This window comes from Rhinoraja longicauda, chromosome 23 (assembly GCF_053455715.1).
Source record: "Rhinoraja longicauda isolate Sanriku21f chromosome 23, sRhiLon1.1, whole genome shotgun sequence".
Taxonomy (NCBI): domain Eukaryota; kingdom Metazoa; phylum Chordata; class Chondrichthyes; order Rajiformes; family Arhynchobatidae; genus Rhinoraja; species Rhinoraja longicauda.
In genome coordinates, this window is record NC_135975.1 from 31490753 (window position 1) to 31511919 (window position 21167).

General features: G+C 47.6%; 1 protein-coding gene across 5 annotated transcripts in view; it reads right to left on the bottom strand.

Annotated features, from left to right (window-relative positions):
• The window catches only part of c2cd5 (C2 calcium dependent domain containing 5), a 106840-nt gene extending 86420 nt beyond the window's left edge, over window positions 1–20420 (bottom strand). For all 5 annotated transcript variants that reach the window (XM_078419989.1, XM_078419992.1, XM_078419990.1 and 2 more), the window contains exons 1-4: window positions 20102–20420; window positions 3318–3416; window positions 1429–1515; window positions 327–498 (exon numbers count right to left, since the gene is read on the bottom strand). In XM_078419989.1, the coding sequence (XP_078276115.1) occupies window positions 327–498; window positions 1429–1515; window positions 3318–3407 (349 nt within the window). In that variant the 5' untranslated portion in view covers window positions 3408–3416; window positions 20102–20420. The remainder of the gene's footprint in view (window positions 1–326; window positions 499–1428; window positions 1516–3317; window positions 3417–20101) is intronic.
• Between the last annotated feature and the right edge of the window lie 747 nt (window positions 20421–21167).

Genomic DNA, 21167 nt, shown 5'->3' on the forward strand with positions numbered 1-21167 from the left:
CCCGTTCACTGCCGTGTTGTTTTTACTATTGGCCATGACCAGAGTATGCTCGGGGCTAGCACTGAACAGGTTAACCGCCCACAAGCCTCAAAAAGACCACAATTCATCAGCATGAAAAATATTGCAAAACAATGTAAAATACTGTGGATGCAGTACAGTAAATAACAAACTTACATCTCCACGTTCACAATTAATTGCAACCGAGTTACTTTGTGGACTACATTTACCACATTACTCACGAACAGAAATTTTTTACATGTAAATCATGTGCTTAACTTGAACTGCCAGTTGATATAAACCCATTAATTATCAGAAATTGAACTCACCGTGAATAGTGTCATAGATTGGAAACCAGCCAGAAAGAATGGCAGCTGCTTCATTGGACAGTAAAGGGTCAATGTCAATATATACTTTCCCAATCGCGTCGTTAGCACTGTAGGTATCATGATCCAGAACTGTTATCTGCAGCGGTTCATCTTGCAAGTCTTCATCGTCAACCTGCAAGGAAATTTTCACTTGTCAAAAGAAATTAATTCATCTGATTAAACTCTGTTTTCTACAGGTTGTACAGCCCGTGCAGTGCCCATGAGCTATGGCGACCCCAGTTAAACTTAGAAACACTCAGTTGTTTTATCAATAAAGCACAAAGTGCCTGTAGTAAATTAGAGAGTTAGGCAGCATCTGTAGATGGGATAAATAGGTGACAATTTAGCTAGGGACCCCATGAAGTAAGCAACAAAGGGCAAAGTTTAAAGTTGATGTGCAGGACAGGTTTTTGTTTACACAAGGGTGGTGGTTGCCCAGAATGCTCTGCCAGGGGTGGCGAAGGAAGCAGGTATGAAAGTGGCATTCAGGGGCTTTTTAGAAAGGCATATGGATGTGCAAAGATTGGAGGGGTATGGATCATGTGCAGGCAGATGAGAATAGTTTAACTTGGCATCAAAGGTAGACTTAAAATGCTGGAGTAACTCAGCGGGTCAGACAGCATCTCAGGATAGAAGGAATGTGTGATGTTTCGGGTCGAGACCCTTCTTCAGACTGATGTCAGGGGAGGTGGCGGGACAAAGATAGGATGAGGTCGTCGGAGACAGGAAGACTAGTGGGAGAACTGGGAAGGGGATAGAGAGGGGAAGCAGGCACTACCTGAAGTGGGAGAAGTCAAAGTTCAAACTGTTGGAAATATGAAGTGCTGTTCCTAATGCCTCACCAATCCTGGATAACTCAGCCAGCCCAAAAGAACATGTGCACCTGGGCCAGGTAAGATGTCATTTACTGTCAAGTCATTACCTGCCATGCCTTATATTGAAACACCTGTTAAATTCAGTAGCTCTAACGTTATAGCCAATAAAGCGTAAAATTTCTGCTTCACTTAATAAAAGTACAAAATGCATATTTAATATTCCAGCAAACCTACAATGCAAGCCTTACCTCAAATTTAAACCATTCTGAATTCCATTGGGGATTGAGTGATTTGTGGTACACATCTGTCTTAAATGTTGTATTACCAAACTTTACCTGCAAGGAAGAGAAGTTGTACATGTATTTTCCATTCCTTTTTAAACTCTGCTTATATTCTTCTTTAGTTACAGAATGAATTTCTATGCTGCAGATGCAACACGGTGGCGCAGCAGTAGACTGCTGCCTTACAGCACCAGATATCCAGGTTTGATCCTAACTACAGGAGCTGCCTGGACAGAGTTTGTACTTTCTCCCTGTGAACGCGTGGCTTTTCTCCGGATGCTCCAATTTCTTTAAACATTCCCAAGATGTGCGGGTCCGTAGGTTAATTGGCTTCTGTAAATTGTCCCTAGTGTGTAGGGTGGAACTAGTGTATGGGTAATCGCTGATCGGCATTGTTTCAGTAGGCTGAAGGGCCTGGTCGCAGGCTGTATGTTTAAACTAAACTTTCTTAAATCATAAATGTTGCCTCTAGTTAGATGCAGAATCAGCCATAGGAGGTGACATTGAACAGAAATAAACAACTTTATTTAAAGCAAAACACTATGTGCTGGAATAACTTAGCAGGACAGGTGGCATCTATGGAGGGATGGACAGGTAAGGTTTCAGGGCAAGGTCCTTCCTCATTAAAATATCATTTTTCAGAATCTTATAATCAACAAAAGGTCATTCTTGGAATGAGGGTTGTCCAATCAAGAAAAGCCAGAGTTTGAGTTTGTATTCCGTGCAATGTAGAAGATCGAGGGGTGATCCAATTTAAACATAAGATCCTGAGAGCTTAATAGAGTATATGTTAAGATATTTTCACTAGTGGGAGAGTCGTGAACAAGGGGACTTGGCTACAGAGTTAGGGGGTCTATCATTTAAAATTGAGGTGCGTAGAAATTCCTTCTTTCAGAGGGCAATGAATCTCTGAAATTCTCTATTTGAGAATGGTAGAGACCAAATTGTTAGATACATTTAAGATGGAGATATATAAATATTTGGAAAATCAAGGAACTGGGCATTATGGTGAAGTGGCACAAGAGAGCCCAGGATAGACTAGCCATGATCATATTGAAAGGCTGGGCGGGCCCGAGGTTGCCTGGTGGCCTTAATCCTGTGCTTATTTTCTTGTGTTCTAATTTCAAGGTTCTCTTTTCTCAATATTGCCACATTCACCTGAGAAGTTAGATCGGATTTCAGTTCAATGTTTCGACAACAGCGCTTTGGGATTGGAGTAGAGTGTCAGCCTAAATGATGTGAAGCCACCAACTCACCAGGATAAAGATGGTGCCAATTGTGCCGCGGACGACATCTTCAAAAATCACTGGTGGGTTTCTTGCCCAAAAGAGAGTATGGAGCTCTGGACTCTTGTGTACAGCATGGAAACAGGCCCTTCGACCCACAGAGTCCATCACACCATCGCTCATCTGTTCACACTAGTTCTGCGTTTTGCTATTTCAGCATCCACTCCCTGCTCACTCGGGGCAATTTATGGAAGCCAATTAACAACAAACACACACAACTTGGGATGCGGTAGGAAATCGGCATCCTGGAGGAAGCCTAAGTGGAGAAACCCGCACACACACCCAGTGCAAACTCCAAACAGCGAAAACCTAAGGTCAGGATGTCAGGATCGAAACTGGGTCTTTATTCACCCTTTCCCTCTGCTGATTATTTTTCTTTCCTCTCCCCGGTTTTACATTGCGCTACACTGTATGTTCTACAATGCCTGATCACCCACTGACATCCCTCCCCCCCCCCCTAATTACAGTCACCAAATTCAGACATGGTGAGTTCATTTGCACCCAATGCAGAATCCCACAACAGATAGGTAAATGTTACATCAGAGTGAGTTTTGCTTAAGGCACACAAACCTCTACAAATGCATCGGTGAGGTCACTGGCTCTGTCCATAACCGGCAGGTGGCGGCCAGCCACAATCCTGACTTTCAGCTTCCCCGGCATCGTTACTCTCTGTTGCAAGAAAGAAAAGGCAAGTTACATAGCTGCCCATGTCATAAATCTCCGCTTACTTTCATTTAGACAGTGAGAACCTCAAATTGGAATTGCAGTTAACCAAACCGCACTTCATGTGTAAAAATATTCAGCTGAATGGGCTCATTCTCCACAACCCGTAATAAAAGACATCGAACAAATTCTGATTACTCATTGTCTAGCATCGAGAATGGATGGGGGAAGGATTGGTCTTATTAATCGCTAGCGGAAATGCAGTATTTATGGCATAGAGCCTAATACTGTTTATTTTAAATGGGACAGTGTCTGTCAGTGTGCCATTACTGTACATGCTATCTAAAGTTTAGAGTAGAAACGACAAAAATTGAGTAAAATACTTTTGAATATATCCACCAGAAAAGCTATCTGCAGGTTAAACGGTTTGATGCTATAATTATGTGGTGCAAATTATGCAATAAAGAAATGCAAGTATTTCACCCTCTACGTCAGGAGATTCTCAATTCATGCCCTTCAATAATTTGTTCTCGTTTTAAAATATCCTGCTTAATTGTCATGTGTACCAACAACAGAATGAGGAGATTCTTATTTGCAGCAGCATAACAGGCCTGTAATCACAGTATTAATGAAGAACCGCCACGACGGGGGGGCTTAGATCGCCCCGACACGGTGGCTTAGTTCGCCCCGACTGCAGATGGTTCAACTCCATCAACCGTGGGAGAAAAGAAGTTAAGACTTTATTGCCTTCCATCACAGTGGGGAATGGGGAGGAGCCGCTTTGATGGATGTTTATGTCAATTTTTTATGTAGTTGTGTGTCTTGTTGCTTTTTTGATATGACTGTATGGCAAACCAAATTCCGCGTACATTGCGAAACATACTTGGCTAATAAATTACGATTATGATAACAAAAAATCAAATTAGAAATCCTAATTTTAGTGCAAAGACCCAAAGTCCATAGCGAGGGGATTTGAGTGTAGGAGCAAGGATGTCCTACTGCAAGTGTATAAGAAGATAACTGCAGATGCTGGTACAAATCGAAGGTATATATTCACAAAATGCTGGAGTAACTCAGCAGGTCAGGCAGCATCGCGGGAGAGAAGGAATGGGTGACGTTTCGGGTCGAGACCCTTCTTCAGACTGATGTCAGGGGGGCGGGACAAAGGAAGGATATAGGTGGAGACAGGAAGATAGAGGGAGATCTGGGAAGGAGGAAGGGACGGGAGGGACAGAGGAACTATCTAAAGTTGGAGAAGTCGATGTTCATACCACTGGGCTGCAAACTGCCCAGGCGAAATACGAGGCGCTGTTCCTCCAATTTCCGGTGTACAGGGCCCTGGTGAGATCACACCTGGAGTATTGTGTGCAGTTTTGGTCTCGTCGTTTGTGGAAGGACATCCTTGCTATTGAGGGAGTGCACCAGGTTAATTCCCGGGATGGTGGTACTGACATACAATGAAAGAATGGATCGACTGGGCTTATATTCACTGGAATTTAGTAGGATAAGAGGGGATCTTATAGAAACATGTAAAATTCTTACGGGATTGGACAGGCTAGATGCAGGAAAAATGTTCCTGATGTTGAGGGAGTCCAGAACCAGGGGTCACAGTTTAAAACGGAGGGGGGGGGTAGGCCATTTGGGACTGAGATGAGGAAAATCTTTTTCACCCAGAGAATTGTGAATCTGTGGAATTCTCTGCCACAGAAGGCAGCGGAAGCCAATTCACTGGATGTATTCAAGAGAGAGTTGGATATAGCTCTTTGGGCTACAGGAATCAAGGGATATGGTGAGAAAGCAGGAACGGGATTCTGATCAGCCATTGTCATATTGAATGGCGGTGCTGGCTCGAAGGGCCGAATGGCCTACTCCTGCACTATTTTCTATGTTTCTAAAATCCTTAGTGCAACCAAGGCAGTTCATAGCTTATAGTTTAGTGTTGTGTAGTGTAGTGTTCAAGAGCCTGATGATAACGGATAAGAAGCAGTTCTTTCTTCCCGAAGGTAGGAGTGAAATGAGAGTGTGGCCAGGATACGAGAGTGATAAGTGCAAATAATAACACTTTGGCAAACTCTCACATGTCAAAATATTTCAAAGTGCTTACTGAGGGAGGAGGTTGAAGGGGATGATTACGATGAACATTAAGCAGCGCTTGGAGGTTACTTCTAGGGAGGTTCTCTCAAGGTCTTAAGATAAGCAAAAGGATGTCCTTGTAGCAACAAAATTATAGAGCACAGGAATGAATACAGAAAGATCGAGGATAGGAAAAAAGCCACAGATGGAAGAATGTGTGCTGCAGCAAGATAGAAGCATAATATAGACAGTGAACCTAAAAAGGGTCTGAAATCAAGAGTCAGGAACAATACCTGTGAAGAGATTCATATGGTAGAATTGTATAGGATTTGAAAATTGTTCCCTGGAATTGCGGAAGGTGACATAGAGAATCTCCCAACACGCTGAGGGTTTCAGCATCAATGTGAGTCAGGAAAAGGTGCAAGAGGTTCATTTATCAAAGTTGGAAGTAAATGGGTTCTGCGATGATCTGGGCAAGAGATATAAAGCTCAGGTAAACATCATGAGGCAATGTGCCTTCTCACTTAGGCTGAACAAAGAGCAAAACTTTGTTATCCATTTCTGCTAGGAATTAAACAGGATAGCCCCAAAATTCAAAATGTTCAGGTCAGATATTAACTTTACATTATACTATGTGGGACTTTCTAGGGATCAAAAGTGGTGGCACAGCAAGCAGCTGAATGACTTAAAAATCTTAAGATTTAGATTTGTTTAGATTTAGTTTGGAGATACAGCATGGAAACAGGCCCTTTGGCCCACCAAATCCATGCTGACGATAGACACAAAATGCTGGAGTAACTCAGTGGGACAGGCAGCATCTCTCTCTCGAGAAGGAATGGTTAACGTTTCGGGTCGAGACCCTTCTTCAGTGTGTGTTCAGCATTTTGTGTCTAACTTTGGTTTAAACCAGCATCTGCAGTTCCTTCCTCCACAAATCCACATTGACCATTGATCACCTGCTCACACTAGTTCAGTGTTATCCCAGTTTCTCATCCACTCGCGACACACAAGGGACGATTTACAGAGGACCAATTAACCTACAAACCCTTTGGGATGTGGGAGGAAAGCGGAGCATCCAGAGGAAATCCACGTCAGAGAATGTGCAAACTCCGAACAGACAGCACACGAGGCCAGATTCAAACATGGGCCTCTGGCGCTGAGAGGCAGCTGTTTTACCAACTGCACCACTGTGCCGCCCAGATTACTTCGAGAACCACAGAATGCCATCACAACAGACAATAGTAAGATAAGCAAATTAAATTTATCACCTGCATACTACAAATATTTTATGTACCAAAGCAGTTGTATGCTCATGGGTAGAGAGACCTGGCTTGTGCTATATAGTTTTTACATGGATAGGATTTTTAAAAATTAGTTTGGCACAAAATAAAACACATTGTATTACACTCGCTATGCAACTTCAATAAACACAGTGTCAGGAGAAACACAGGGGATAGATACTCTTGAATCTTCTGGTGCAAAAATGGTAACTAATCTCGTGGAAAATATGAAAGGCATTATAAAGTATGATATTTCTAGATGGTTTAATTAAAAAACAAGTTTCTTCCAATGTTCTATGCCAAAGGGAAAGAATCAAGCCTTAGGCAATTGTCATTATACATTCTAAAGTGTGCAATGTATTGCACTGATATTCAAAGTTTAACTTATATGCTCACTCTGCAGATGAGGAAAAGGTGTTAGCTTGTAATACACAAAATGATTTTGAAACAGTTTGAATGTTATTCTATTTTTTTGAGCTTCCAATATAAGTTCAGTTCAGTTTGGTTTATTGTCACATGTACTGAGATACAGTGAAAAGTTTTAGTTGCATGCTATCCAGACAGCAAAAAGACAATAGATGATTACAATCGAGCCATTACAATGTATAGATACACGATCAGGGAATAACGTTTAGTGCAAGGTTAAGCCAGCAAAGTCCGATCAAGGATAGTCCAAGGGTCTCCAATGAGGTAGATAGTAGTTCAGGACTGCTCTCTAGTTTTGGTAGGCTGAACCAGTTGCCTGATAACAGCTGGGAAGAAACTGTCCTTGAATCTGGAGGTGAGCATTTTCACACTTCTATACCTTTTGCCTGAGCAGGGTGGAATGGGAGGCGAGAAGAGGGAGTGGCCAGGGTGCGGGTTGTCCTTCATTATGCAGCTGGCCTTGCCAAGGCAGTGTGAGGTATAAAAGGGGTCAATGAGGATGGTTTGTGTAATGGTCTGGGCTGCGTCCACAATTCGCTGCAATTTCTTGCGGTCTTGGGTGGAGCTGTTGCCAAATCAAGCTGTGATGCACCCCGATAAAATGTTTAGTATGGTGCATCTGTAAAAGTTGGCGAGAGTTTTTGGGGACATTCCTAAGCCTTCTAAGGAAGTTGGTGTGCTTCCTTGGTTGTTGCTTCAACATGGGTGGTCCAGGAGAAGTTATTGGTGATATTGACTCCTAGGAATTAGAAGTTTCAACCATCTCTACTTCAGTGCCATCAATGCAAACTGGTGTATGTGTACCGCTGAGCTTTCTGATGTTGATTACTATCTCCTTTGTCTTGATAGTTCATAGGTTCATACATTTTAGGATCAGAATTAGGCCATTCGACCCATCAAGTCTTACTCTGCCATTCAATCATGGCTGATCTATCTTTGCCTGTCAATCCCATTCTCCTGCCTTCTCCCCAGAACCCCTGGCACCCTTACTCATTAAGAATCTATCAATCTCCACCTTAAAAATATCCATTAACATGGCCTCCACAGCCCTCTGTGGCAATGAATCTCGTAGATTCACCACTATTAATTGGCAAGAAATAGAACTAGGAGTAGGTCTGTGGGAAAAGAAATACACAATCAGTTAAACTGATTTTCCTGTATTGTCAATAAACTATTAATGAACTGGTTCTCTGGATAACTTTGAACTGTAACCAGAGGCGATAAATTCATCCACACAGCCACCTAGTGGCCACAGTCTACCCTGGAACACAAAAAGCATCCCCAAGAGAAATTTACAACAAATCGTATCATAAAGCTATAATTCATGGGATTTATGTGGGCACGCAAGATTTAAGATATAAATGAAACACAGTTGAAAGTAATATGAAAGACAGTTGTCATGGAATATAGTCGGTTAGATATATAAGCTTATACTAAAAAAAGATACAAAGTGTGGGAGTGATTCAGCAGGTTAGACAGCATTCCCGGAGAACATGCTCTATCCATGTCCAATTCATGTTCTCCAGGGATGCAGCCTGACCCGCTGAAATTGCTGTAAACCAGCATTTGCAGTTCCATGTTTCTACAAGTTTATCCTGATATGTATTAATGTCAGGTGTGCCGAGATACAGTGAAAGGCTTTTGCTTACGTTCTATCCAGTCAAATCACGAGTACAATCAAGACACACCTAAATATCACAGGTGGTGCAGATAGAAAAATCTTTAAGGTTAGAAGTACAAAAAAAAATGTCATGCCCTGCAATTTGGGACAGGTCCAAAAAAATGTTTACAAAATACTGTCAAATTGTGTTTTTATTATCACTACAGTATACTTGATCATGCTTTCTCTTTAGATTTTGGAATAAGTATATGATTGAGAATTTTGCATTTGCTATGCTGTACATTAAAAGGATCACAGAAACAAAAAAGTTGATAATTATTTAAAATGCTGCATTAATAACCCAGCAAAAGTAACTTTTTTGCCTTGCTGCAGATTACTTCAGCTGCACAACTATTAGCAACAGCTAGGTTCACTTAAATTTAAACTGATGTCAATGATCAGTTATTTTATCAAAATGGTCAATTCTAAATTTCAAGACGCCACTGCAGAATATTTTCCATTCTTTCACTGGAATGAGGATTAGCAACTTTGAGTAAAGGAGCTTTTTTGTTCCCACTGTGTCTCCCGAATTACTGATTTTAATCCTGCAAATAAATTCTACGACCGCCCCATGGCAACCCTTGTTCAGTTTAGTTTTAGTTTAGAGATACAGCGCACAAACCGGCCCTTCAGCAAACCGAGACTGCACTGGCTAGTGATCCCCACGCACATTAACACTAACCTACACACACTAGGGACAATTTTACATTTATACCAAGCCAATTAACCTACAAACCTGTACGTCTTTGGAGTGTGGGAGGAAACCAAAGATCTCAGAGAAAACCCACGCAGGTCACGGGGAGAACGTACAAATTCTGTACAGACAGCACCCGTAGTTAGGATCGAACCCAGGGTCTCTGGTGCTGCAAGGCAGTAGCCACCTTATTTTAGGGCAATTTTACACCCCTTTGTCTTCTCCCTATTTTAGTTACAAAGGTGATGGGTATTCTGTGGGTAAGCATTTTATATTGATTGTATATAAATATTCAGACTTGCAACAACCAGCATCACACACATTACAAATATCATTCAAAACAAAGTGCTGGAGGAACTTAGCAGTTCAGGCAACATCTGTAGAGGGAATTCCAGATTCAGTGAGTTTCTTCCCAACTGTTCTCAGGCAACTGAACCTTCCTCTCACCATCTAGAATGTGGCCCTGACCTCCCATCTACCTCCATGGAGACCATAGAACTATCTTTAACCAGACTTTAACTTGCACTGAATGTTGTACTCTTACACTGTGGACAGCTTGATTGTAATTATGAATTGTCTTTCCTTTGACTGGATAGCACGGTACACATGACAATAAGCCAACCAATGATGTTTTGGGTCAGGACCCTTCCACCTCCCCCTCCTGGTCTGCACACAAGGGCACCTCCCAATCCACCCTGCTCCTTTCACCTCCTTTCTTCGCTTATCTCCTATCACCAGGTCAAATATTTCCATCCCCATTCTCCTCATACTCCTTCCCCCAAATCGTTCCATCTGCATCCTTACCTCTGGCTTTAAATTTCACTTCTCTCCTGACCCAACAGTCATCTCTTGCCCATGACTTACTCCATCCATCTACCAACACCCCACCCCTTCAACTGTATCCAGCTATCACTTACCTATCACTTGCCAGGCTTTACCTTCCCCCCCCCCTCCCTTTACCAGCACGGTAGCACAGCGGTAGAGTTGCTGCTTTACAGCGAATGCAGCGCCGGAGACTCAGGTTCGATCCTGACTACGGGTGCTGCACTGTAAGGAGTTTGTACGTTCTCCCCGTGACCTGCGTGGGTTTTCCCCGAGATCTTCGGTTTCCTCCCACACTCCAAAGACGTACAGGTATGTAGGTTAATTGGCTGGGCAAATGTTTTTGGGTTGGGACTATTTGTCGGACCAGAAACATCACCTATCCATGTTCTCCAGAGATCCTGTCTGACCTATTGAGTAACTCTAGCACTTTGTGTCTTTTATGTAAACCAGCTTCTGCAGTTCCCCGTTTCTTCACAAATATGATATTTGTTCTGAAGTACGTTTCAATCCATCTCAATCCATGCTCCGGGCCGGAGTTCCAGAGCCCCGGCCGCAGACGGCAAATTCGATCCGCCAATTGGCCACGCAAATCGGCTATGGGAACTGATCGGCTGGCTTCGACCGGGCCCGAGTTCCAGAGCTCTGGCCGATTGGCTGTGAAAGTCGACTATGGGAGCAGATGTGCAGTCTCCAGATGTGCCGGCAGGAGTTCCGCATGATGGAGTCCTTGGGGATCGTCCGCCCTTCCAACAGCCCATGGGCGTCCCCACTCCACCTGGTCCCCAAGGCAAACGGGGACTGGAGACCTTGAGGGGATTATTGGCGGCTGAATGTCGCTACCGCCGCGGACCGATACCCCGTGCCCCACATCCAGGACTTCAACGCCCAGTTGGCCGGGGCTACAATATTCTCGAAAGTGGATCTGGTGCGGGGCTATAACCAGATCCCGGTCATCACGCCATTTGAATTTTACGACTTCATACGGATGCCGTTCGGCCTTAAGAACGCCGCGCAGGCATTCCAACGGTTGATGGACGGAGTGTGTCGCGGGCTGGATTTCCTGTTCGTCTACCTCAACGACATCTTGTTAGTCAGCTGCTCGCGGCAGGAACACTGTGCCCACCTCCGGCAGCTCTTTCAGCGGCTCAGCGAGCACGGGTTGGCTATCAACCTCGCCGTGCCGCTTTGGTGTGACCACGATTGACTTTCTCGGCCACCGTGTGACTTCACAAGGCGCGGTTCCCCTGCTGCACAAAGTCAACGCCATCCGCCGGTTTCCCCATCCATCCTCGATGCGTGGCCTGCAGGAGTTCGTCGGCATGGTGGCTTTTTATCACCGGTTTCTGCCATCCGTGGCCCACATCATGCAGCCGCTATACGAGCTGCTGGCGGGTAGACATAAGGACGTCGTGTGGACCGACGAGGCAGTAACAGCCTTTGATGGCGCAAAGGAGGCCCTGGCTCGGGCTGTGCTGCTGGTTCACCCACGGGAGGATGCCCCGACAGCCCTTACGGTGGATGCCTCAGTCGGCGATTGGTGCCGTGCTGGAGCAACTGACGGATGGGGGTTGGCGCCCCCTGGCCTTCTTCAGTCGGCACCTCAACAACGCCCAGAGGAAGTACAGCGCATTTGACTGCGAGCTCCTAGCTCGGTAACTGGCGGTGCGCCACTTCTGCTATTTCCTGGAGGGCCGCCCATTCACGGCGTACACGGACCACAAGCCGCTCACGTTCGCCCTGGCAAAGGTTTCCGACCCGTGGTCTGCCCGACAGCAGCGCCAGTTGGCGTATATTTCAGAGTACACCACCTCCATTCGCTTCGTCGAGGGGAAGGAAAGCCGGGTGGCCGAAGCGTTGTCTCGCCCCGCCGTCAATGCCGTTTTAGAAGTGGCGCCTGGCATTGATTATTCTGCCCTGGCGGAGGCCCAGCTAACGGACGGGGAGATACCTGCCTAATAATAATAATAATATTCATTTATTGTCATTGCAACGAGTACAACGAAATTAAAAAACAGCCAATCCTGACGGTGCGTACAAACATATATGCAATAAATGCAAAAACAAATAAATACATAAATACAATTAAATTAAGTACAAGATTTTTTAACGGTGTTGCCTAGTGCACAGGTAGTGTTCAGTTCTCGTATGGCCCTGGGGTAAAAACTGTTCTTAAGTCTGTTTGTTCGGGATTTGATTGACCTGAAACGTCGACCAGAGGGCAGATGAACAAACAGACGGTGGCCGGGGTGGGATGGATCTTTTATTATTTTGCCTGCTCTACTGAGGCAGCGCAGGCTGAACAGGTGCTCCAGGGAGGGCAGTGAGCAGCCGATGATTTTCTGGGCCGTCGTGATGACCCTCTGAAGGGCCTTCCTGTCCTTTTCTGAGCAGCTGGCATACCATGTGGTTATACAGTATGCCAGCACACTCTCGATGGAGCAGCGATAGAAGGACAACATGAGCTTCTCCTGCAGGTTGGTTTTCCTGAGGATCCTCAGGAAGTGGAGTCTCTGCTGTGCCTTCTTTACTGTGGTGATGGTGTTGGTAGACCAGGTGAGATCCTCTGCGATGTGCGTACCCAGGAACCTGAAAGCTGGTACCCTTTCCACGCAGACCCCATTGATGTAGAGTGGGTCGTAATCTCCACTGGTTTTTCTAAAGTCAATTATAAGTTCCTTTGTTTTGGAGGAGTTCAGGACCAGATTGTTCACTGAACACCATGCTGCCAGCCTTTGGATTTCATCCCTATAGGCTGTCTCATCTCCTTCTGAGATAAGTCCAACCACAGTCGTGTCATCCGCGAACTTGATGATGGTGTTGGTGGGATGGGTGGGGGCGCAGTCGTGAGTGTAGAGGGAGTAAAGGATGGGGCTCAACACACAGCCCTGTGGTGAGCCGGTGCTCAGTGTAATGGTGGAGGAGAGGTGAGGGCCTATTTTGACTGTCTGGGGGCGGTTGGTCAGGAAGTCCTTGATCCATTTGCAGATGGTTAGGGAAAATCCAAGGTCGGAAAGTTTGGTGACCAGTCTGCTCGGGATGACCGTGTTAAAGGCAGAGCTGAAGTCGAGAAAGAGCATCCTCACATAGCTCCCCTGGTGTTCAAGGTGGGTCAGTGCAGTGTGAAGAGCAGTGTCGATGGCATCCCCTGTAGACCTATTTGCTCTGTAGGCAAACTGGTATGGGTCGAAGGTGGGTGGGAGGCTGGCTTTGATGTGCTGCAGGACCAGTCTCTCGAAGCACTTTGTGATGACCGGTGTGAGTGCTACCGGACGGTAGTCGTTAAGACCGCTGATGACAGGCTTTTTCGGCAGTGGGATGATTATGGCGGACTTCAGGCAGGGAGGGATGGTGGATTTTAAAAGGGACAGGTTGAAGATTTTTGTGAAGACCTCAGATAATTGGTCTGCACATTCCCTCAGCACTCTGCCCGTCACACCATCGGGGCCTGCAGCTTTCCTGGGATTCACTGCTCTGAGCACTCGCTTAACGTCATACTCCTGCACAGTGAAGGTGTTGCTCTCAGGTGCTGGAGAGGGTGTAATGTCTGCCACTGTAGCTTTCACCTCGAAACGAGCAAAGAAACAGTTAAGTTCCTCAGCCAACGAGGCGTCGCCGTCGGCAGTCGTGCGGTTGCTGGTCTTGTAATTGGTGATGTGCTGGATGCCTTGCCATACCCGCCGTGGGTCATTGTTGGAAAAGTGGTCCTCAATCTTCCTCTTGTAGGACGCTTTGGCATCCTTGATGCCTCTCTTCAGGTTGGTTCTAGCAGCACTGTATAGAGCTCTGTCACTAGACCTGAAGGCGGTGTTACGGTCCTTGAGGAGAGACCTGACATCCTTTGTCATCCAGGGTTTTTGATTGGGGTACAACCGGATGCGTTTGTCGACGGTGACATTGTCAACGCAGTTTTTGATGTAGCAAAGTACAGTTGATGTGTACTCCTCCAAGTCCTGATCCTCAAAAATATCCCAGTTGGTCCTTTCGAAGCAATCCTGCAGCTGCGAGGAAGCTCCTTCAGGCCATGTCTTCACAGTCTTTATGGTGACTGGAGCTTTCCTCCTGAGTGGGGTGTATGCTGGGGTTAGGAATATGGACAGGTGATCTGACTGCCCCAGGTGTGGTAGTGGTGCTGACCTGAACCCCTTCTTAATATTTGAGTAAACCTTGTCTAGTGTGTTTTTCCCCCTGGTAGCACATCTTATGTGTTGTTCAAGTTTCGGGAGAACTGACTTTAGGTCTGCATGGTTGAAGTCCCCGGCTATGATGTGGGCTGCTTCTGGATATGTGCTCTGTTGTGAGTTTATTGCACCTAGCAGGTAGCCTAAAGCTGTGCTAGCGTTAGCATTCGGTGGGATGTAGACTGCTGTTACTATAACCCCTGTAAATTCGCGAGGAAGGTAAAAAGGCCTGCATTTAACTGTTAGGGACTCCAGATCAGGAGAACAGTGGCTATCTATGGTTTGGATATTAGTGCACCAGCTGTTGTGCACATAAATGCATAACCCCCCCCCCTTGCTCTTACCGGAGTCGATGTTTCTGTCCCAACGAAACGCTGTGCGCCCGGCTAGCTCAATGGCTCCGTCTGGGATAAGTGGATGAAGCCATGTCTCTGTTACTAAGAGAATGCAACAGTCCTCCACGAGTTTGTTTGCTGATATCTGTAGTTTAAGTTCGTCCATTTTGTTGATGATGGATCTGGCGTTGGTGAGGAACATGCTAGGTAGCGGTGGTTTGTGTGGCTGTCTCTTTAGCTTGGCAAGTATACCGGACCGGCATCCTCGCTTTTGCTTCCTGTTTCTCCTCCGTCTGCGACGCCTGTTCGCGCCGACAACTATCCACGGAGCGCCCGGTGTCCTGGCAATCTCTTCCGGTATATTTCGCGGGTGTGGAAATTCGCGCACAAGGTCCCGATTGCACTGGAATCCGATGATCAGAAGGTCCTTTCGGTTGTAGGTAGGATTTGCCTGATTTTCCTGGTTTGAATGACTAAATTTGACTAACAGACATAACACAGATAACACACATAAAACGCACCGAAAGGGAGAGCTGTGAGCCGCTGCGTCCGTGCGCGCCGCCATCTTGATGAACCGGACTGCCATCTCTGGCCTCCGCCTTGAGGATGTCCCCCTCGGCCCCGGAGGAGCGACGATACTGTGTGATGTGTCGGCATGTCAGCCGCGCCCCATCGTCCCTGCCGCCTGGCTCCGGAGGGTTTTCGACGGGGTCCACGGGCTGGCTCACCCATCCATCCAGGCGACGACTGCACTGGTAGCTGCGCGATTCATGTGGCACGGTCTGCGCAAGCAGGTTGGCCACTGGGCCCACACCTGCATTCCGTGCCAGATGGCGAATATCCAACGCCACGTCTGGGCGCCACTCCAAGAGATCGGTCTACCCTGCCGGCGTTTCAACCACCTGCACGTGGACATTGTGGGCCCTCTCCCGCCATCCCGCCCACGGTGGTGGACCGCTTCATACGGTGGCCGGAGGCCATACCGCTGGCCGACACAGCAACAGCTACATGCGCTCGTGCGTTGGCCGCGCACTGGATTGCTCGCTTTGGGGTGCCGGTGGTCATCTCGTCAGACCGGGGGCCACAGTTCATCTCTGAAATGTGGTCGGCCATGGCCCACCTGTTGGGCGTGCGGCTGCACCACACCACGGCCTATCACCCGCAGGCAAACGGCCTGGTGGAGAGGTTCCACCGGCAGCTGAAGGCAGCGCTGAAGGTGCGACTCTCCGGCCCGGACTGGATGGACGAGCTACCATGGGTCTTGCTGGGCATCCGGACTGCGCCTAAGGAGGACCTGGCCTCATCTTCAGCGGAGCTCGTGTACGGGTCGCCGCTCACGGTGCCCGGGGAGTTCGCGCCCTCGTCGCCAGGGCAGGAGGAACCGCCCTCATCCACCCGACAGCGCCTTCGCGAGCGAGTTGGCAAGCTCGCACCCGTGTCGACTTCCCGCCACGGGAGATTCCGCCTGCACATGCCATCGGCCCTCTGGGACTGCGCCTATGTGTTCTTGCGCCATGACGCCCACCGGACGCTGCTCCAGATGCCATATGAGGGCCCGTACCGGGTGCTGGAGCACGGGCAGACAACCTTTGTCTTGGACATGGGGGGACGGCCGACCGGAGAGCATTGACCGCTTAATGCCGGCGCACTTGGACATCGACCAACCGATGCGGGTTGCCCAGCCTCGGCCGCGGGGTCGCCCCCCTTTGCGGGTCCCTCCAAATGTGCCTACGCCGGCCCCTCTGTTGGCCGATTTTCGTACGTGGTCCGGTCGGGTTATGCGACCTCCAGTGCATTTCGTGCCTCTGGTTCTGGGGGGGTCCTGTGGCAGCTCCCAAGGGCCGGGCCATACCACTACCGACCCCTCGGCACGGGAATGAACTAGTCCAGTGGGGGCCGCCCTTTGCTGCGGATATAAAGGACGGGGCGCGATCGCTCTCTGGCAGACTCGACTGGTCTAGAGAACCCATTAAACACATCGCTCCCGAAATACCCGGCTCCTCGCCTTTATTTCGAGCTTTTTCGACGCGCCACATGCTTCTCTTTTCATGCTACCTGCCGAGCATCAGTATTTTCTATTTTTACGACTTGTCACTTAGAAGGCCACATTGAGTAAAGTGCAGATCTCTCTGCATTCGAGTGCTGGTTACTGCAGTAAATGAGTTCAGGATGGAACTGAACCGTGTATAATCATCAGCTATCATTTCATGAAGCAGCTACTGAAAATAACTGAACCTCAGTCACTGCACTTTAGAAATACAGCACGGAAACAGGCCCTTCGGCCCACCAAGTCCACATTGACCATCCATCACCCATTCACCCAGTTCCATTTTATTCCACTTTCATATCGCTCCCTACACACTGGGGGTAATTTACAGAGACTAATTAACCTATAGATCTGCATGTCTTTGGGTTGTGGGAGATAATGTTCTCCAGAGATGTTGCCAGACCCATTGAGTTCCTCCAGTGTTCTGTGTCTTGTTTTGTAAACTAGCATCTGCAGCTGTGTCAACAATATGATTTAGATCACTGGTTTGGCTCAGATATTAATTTTGGGCAAGGGGCACAGCATCAATGGTGTGCATGTGGACATGGTTGAGAGCTTCAAGTTTCTTGGCGTTAATATTGGCAACAATCTGTCGTGGACCAACCACAATGATGCGATAGTCAAGAAGGCACACCAACACATCCACCTCCTGAAGACATTGAGGAAATTCAACATATCTCCAGTAACTCCTACAAAGGCACCCGAGAATGCATATTGTCGGTTGCATCAAAACTGCCCAAGATCACACAAAATTGCAGAGTTGTAGATGTAGCCCAGGTCACCATACAGACCCACCATTAATTCCATCTACACTTCACGTTGCCTTAAAAAAGGCAGCCAACATAATCAAAGACTTGTCCCACCCCGGTCATTCCGTCTTCTCCCCGCTCCCGTCTGGTAGATGGTACAGAAACTTAGAATGGCACATTGGACTTTGTGCCATTGGACCTTGTCCATGGAACTGCTGCACTACAATGGGGCGGCACAATGGTGCCGTGTTAGAGCTGCCGTCTCACAGCGCTAGAGACCCGGGGTCGAACCTCACTGCGGATGTTTTCTGTGCGGAGTTTGTACATTCTCCCTGTGACCGCGTGGGTTTTCTCTGGGTGCTCCAATTTCCTACCACATTTGTGCAGGTTCGAAAGGTAAATTGGCTTCTATAAATGGCCACAGTGTGGGGATGTGAAAGTGGGATCGCATAGGACTGCGTGAATGGCTAGCGTAGACGTGGTGGTCCGAAGGGCCCGATTCCATGCTGTATCTCAATACTAGACTGGCGGCTTGTCTGGAGATACAGCATGGAAACAGGCCTCTAGGCTAGTCTCCACAGTAAATTCTGAGAACTATATTCTGCACACTGTATCTTCCCTTTTGCTCTACCTATTGTAATTGAGTTTTACTTGATTGTATGTGCATGTAGTATCATCTGATCTGGTCACATAGCATTAAAAAAAGCTTTTCACTGTACCCCAGAGACTGTACCGCACATGGTAATAATAAGCCTAAACCTCAACTGCAGATGCAGCTTTACAAAACTCCCAAAGCAACCAATCTACAAGCAAGTACATCGAAAAGTGAAAGGCTGTCAGCTGATGTGGGGTGGAAAGGATTTTCTGATTCAGTGAGTTTCTTCACAGCTATTGTCAGGCAACCAAACCAATCTCTCACCAGCTAGGGAGCAATTCTGACCTCCCACCTACCTCATTGGAGACCTTTGAATTATCTTTAATCCGACTTTATTTTGCACTAAATGTTGTTCCCTTTATACATACACTGTGGTCAGCTTGACTATAATTATGTATAGTCTTTCCTTTGACTGGATAACACGGTACACCTGACAATAAACTAATCGAACCTTCGAACTAATCAGACTTTATCTTTCAGTAAACATTTTTCCCTTTGTCCTGTACCTGTACATTGTGGACGGCTTGATTATAATGTGTAGGAAGGGACTGCGGATGCTGGTTTATACCAAAAATAGACACAAGGTGCTGAAATTTAATGCTGGAAAATGCTCCAGCTTTGTGCGTCTATTTTTGGCTTGGTTGTAACCATATCTGTCTTTTCTTTGACTGGATAGCATACAAACAAATAGTTTTTCACTGTACCTTGGTACGCATGACAATAAGCTAAACTCAACAAACTCCAGCACTTTGAGCCACGCCGGCACCTTTGAGCCACACCCCGAGTTACTCCAGCACCCTGAGCTACTCGGCACCCTGTTACTCTAGCAGCCTGAGTTACTGCAGCATTTTCAGTTACTCCGGCACCCTGAGTCTCTGCAGCATGTTCAGTTACTCCAACACCTCGGCCACTCCAGCATTTTCAGTTACTCCAGCACCCTGAGTAGCACGTTGAGTTAGCCCAGTACTGTGTGACTCCAGCACCCTGAGCTACTCCAGCACCCTGAGTTACTGTAGTATGTTGAGTTACCCCAGTACTGTGTGACTCCAGCACCCTGAGCTACTGTAGTATGTTGAGTTACCCCAGTACTGTGTGACTCCAGCACCCTGAGCTACTCCAGCACCTTGAGCTACTGTAGTATGTTGAGTTACCCCAGTACTGTGTGACTCCAGCGCCCTGAGCTACTCCAGCACCCTGAGCTACTGTAGTATGTTGAGTTACCCCAGTACTGTGTGACTCCAGCACCCTGAGCTACTCCAGCACCCTGAGCTACTGTAGTATGTTGAGTTACCCCAGTACTGTGTGACTCCAGCGCCCTGAGCTACTCCAGCACCCTGAGCTACTGTAGTATGTTGAGTTACCCCAGTACTGTGTGACTCCAGCACCCTGAGCTACTCCAGCACCCTGAGCTACTGTAGTATGTTGAGTTACCCCAGTACTGTGTGACTCCAGCGCCCTGAGTTATTCCAGCACCCTGAGTTACTGTAGCATATTGAGTTATTCCAGCACCCTGAGCTACTCCAGCACCCTGAGCTACTCCAGCACCCTGAGCTACTGTAGCATGTTGAGTTACTCCAGCACCCTGAGTTACTGTAGCACGTTGAGTTACTCCAGTACTCAGTGACTCCGGCACCCTGAACTACTCCAACACTTCTTTGTGTCTAAACTACATCACACAGTTTGGGAGCTGCTGCCTTCCTGACGCAGCCACCCATCATCATAGCAATGTAATGGCCCGGCCACACCGCCCTCGCGCAATGAATACGAACCGTGGCCTGGGGATCGGGGCCGCACCACCGCCGCTCACTCGCCCTCCTCGCTCTCGCTCCGCATCTTCACCCATAACCCGGGGCCAGGCATGGAGGCGACCAGGCCCCGCGCCCCTGCCCGAGGCCGGGACCGACTCGCCGGCGGTGCGGCCTGGCCTGGCCTGGCCTGGCACGGGCTGGGCTGCACTGGACGCTGACCCGGCCGGGGTAAGACGCGCTGCCGGTTTAATCCCGCTCTCTCTCTCTGTGCCCTGGGACCGTTGATGGTGGTTTTCCCTGCGGCGCCTCAGCGCCTCGCCGCCATTACTCCCGCCCTCCCTCTTCGCTCCTCCTCTTCCTCCCTCTTCGCTCCTCCTCTTCCTCCCTCTTCGCTCCTCCTCTTCGCTCCTCCTCTTCCTCCCTCTTCCTCCCTCTTCGCTCCTCCTCTTCCTCCCTCTTCGCTCCTCCTCTTCCTCCCTCTTCGCTCCTCCTCCTCACAGCAAAGACTGAGGAGAAAACCAAAGATACTAGAGGAGCACGATAGACCACTCCGTCGTACGTCACGGCGCCATTTTAGTAGGCAGAAACTAGCAGAAACATTTAAAAACAAAAATAACAAAAATCTGTGAATTGATAGATGAGATATATTCTGCATTTTAATGGTATCGTCACACATACTGTTCCCCCAAAACACTGATTACACTGCGAGAGGCACAGAGCAAGGCAGGTTTTGCTTACTAAAATGGCGGACGCTCCTTCGCGGACTACACTTCAGTGTGGGCGATTTCGACGCAGTGGTCCATCTTGCTCCTCTAGTATCTTTGGATAAAATAGCTCCTCTCGTACCTTTGCCTCATAGTGAGCTCCAGGCAGCACTGGCACCCTGGATGGCGGCAGCACCCCCTCCCAGGGACTGTAACCCGAGGGCAGTTCCCCTTGTCTGAGTGCATTACCCCCTTTCTAGGTGTTATGATAAATCATGTTTATTTATTTATTTAATTTGTCATTCCACTCCTTACAGAGCATGCAACGAATGGGAGGAAACAGAGTGCCTCCGGGAGCCAGAGTGCAATACAAATGCAAAACA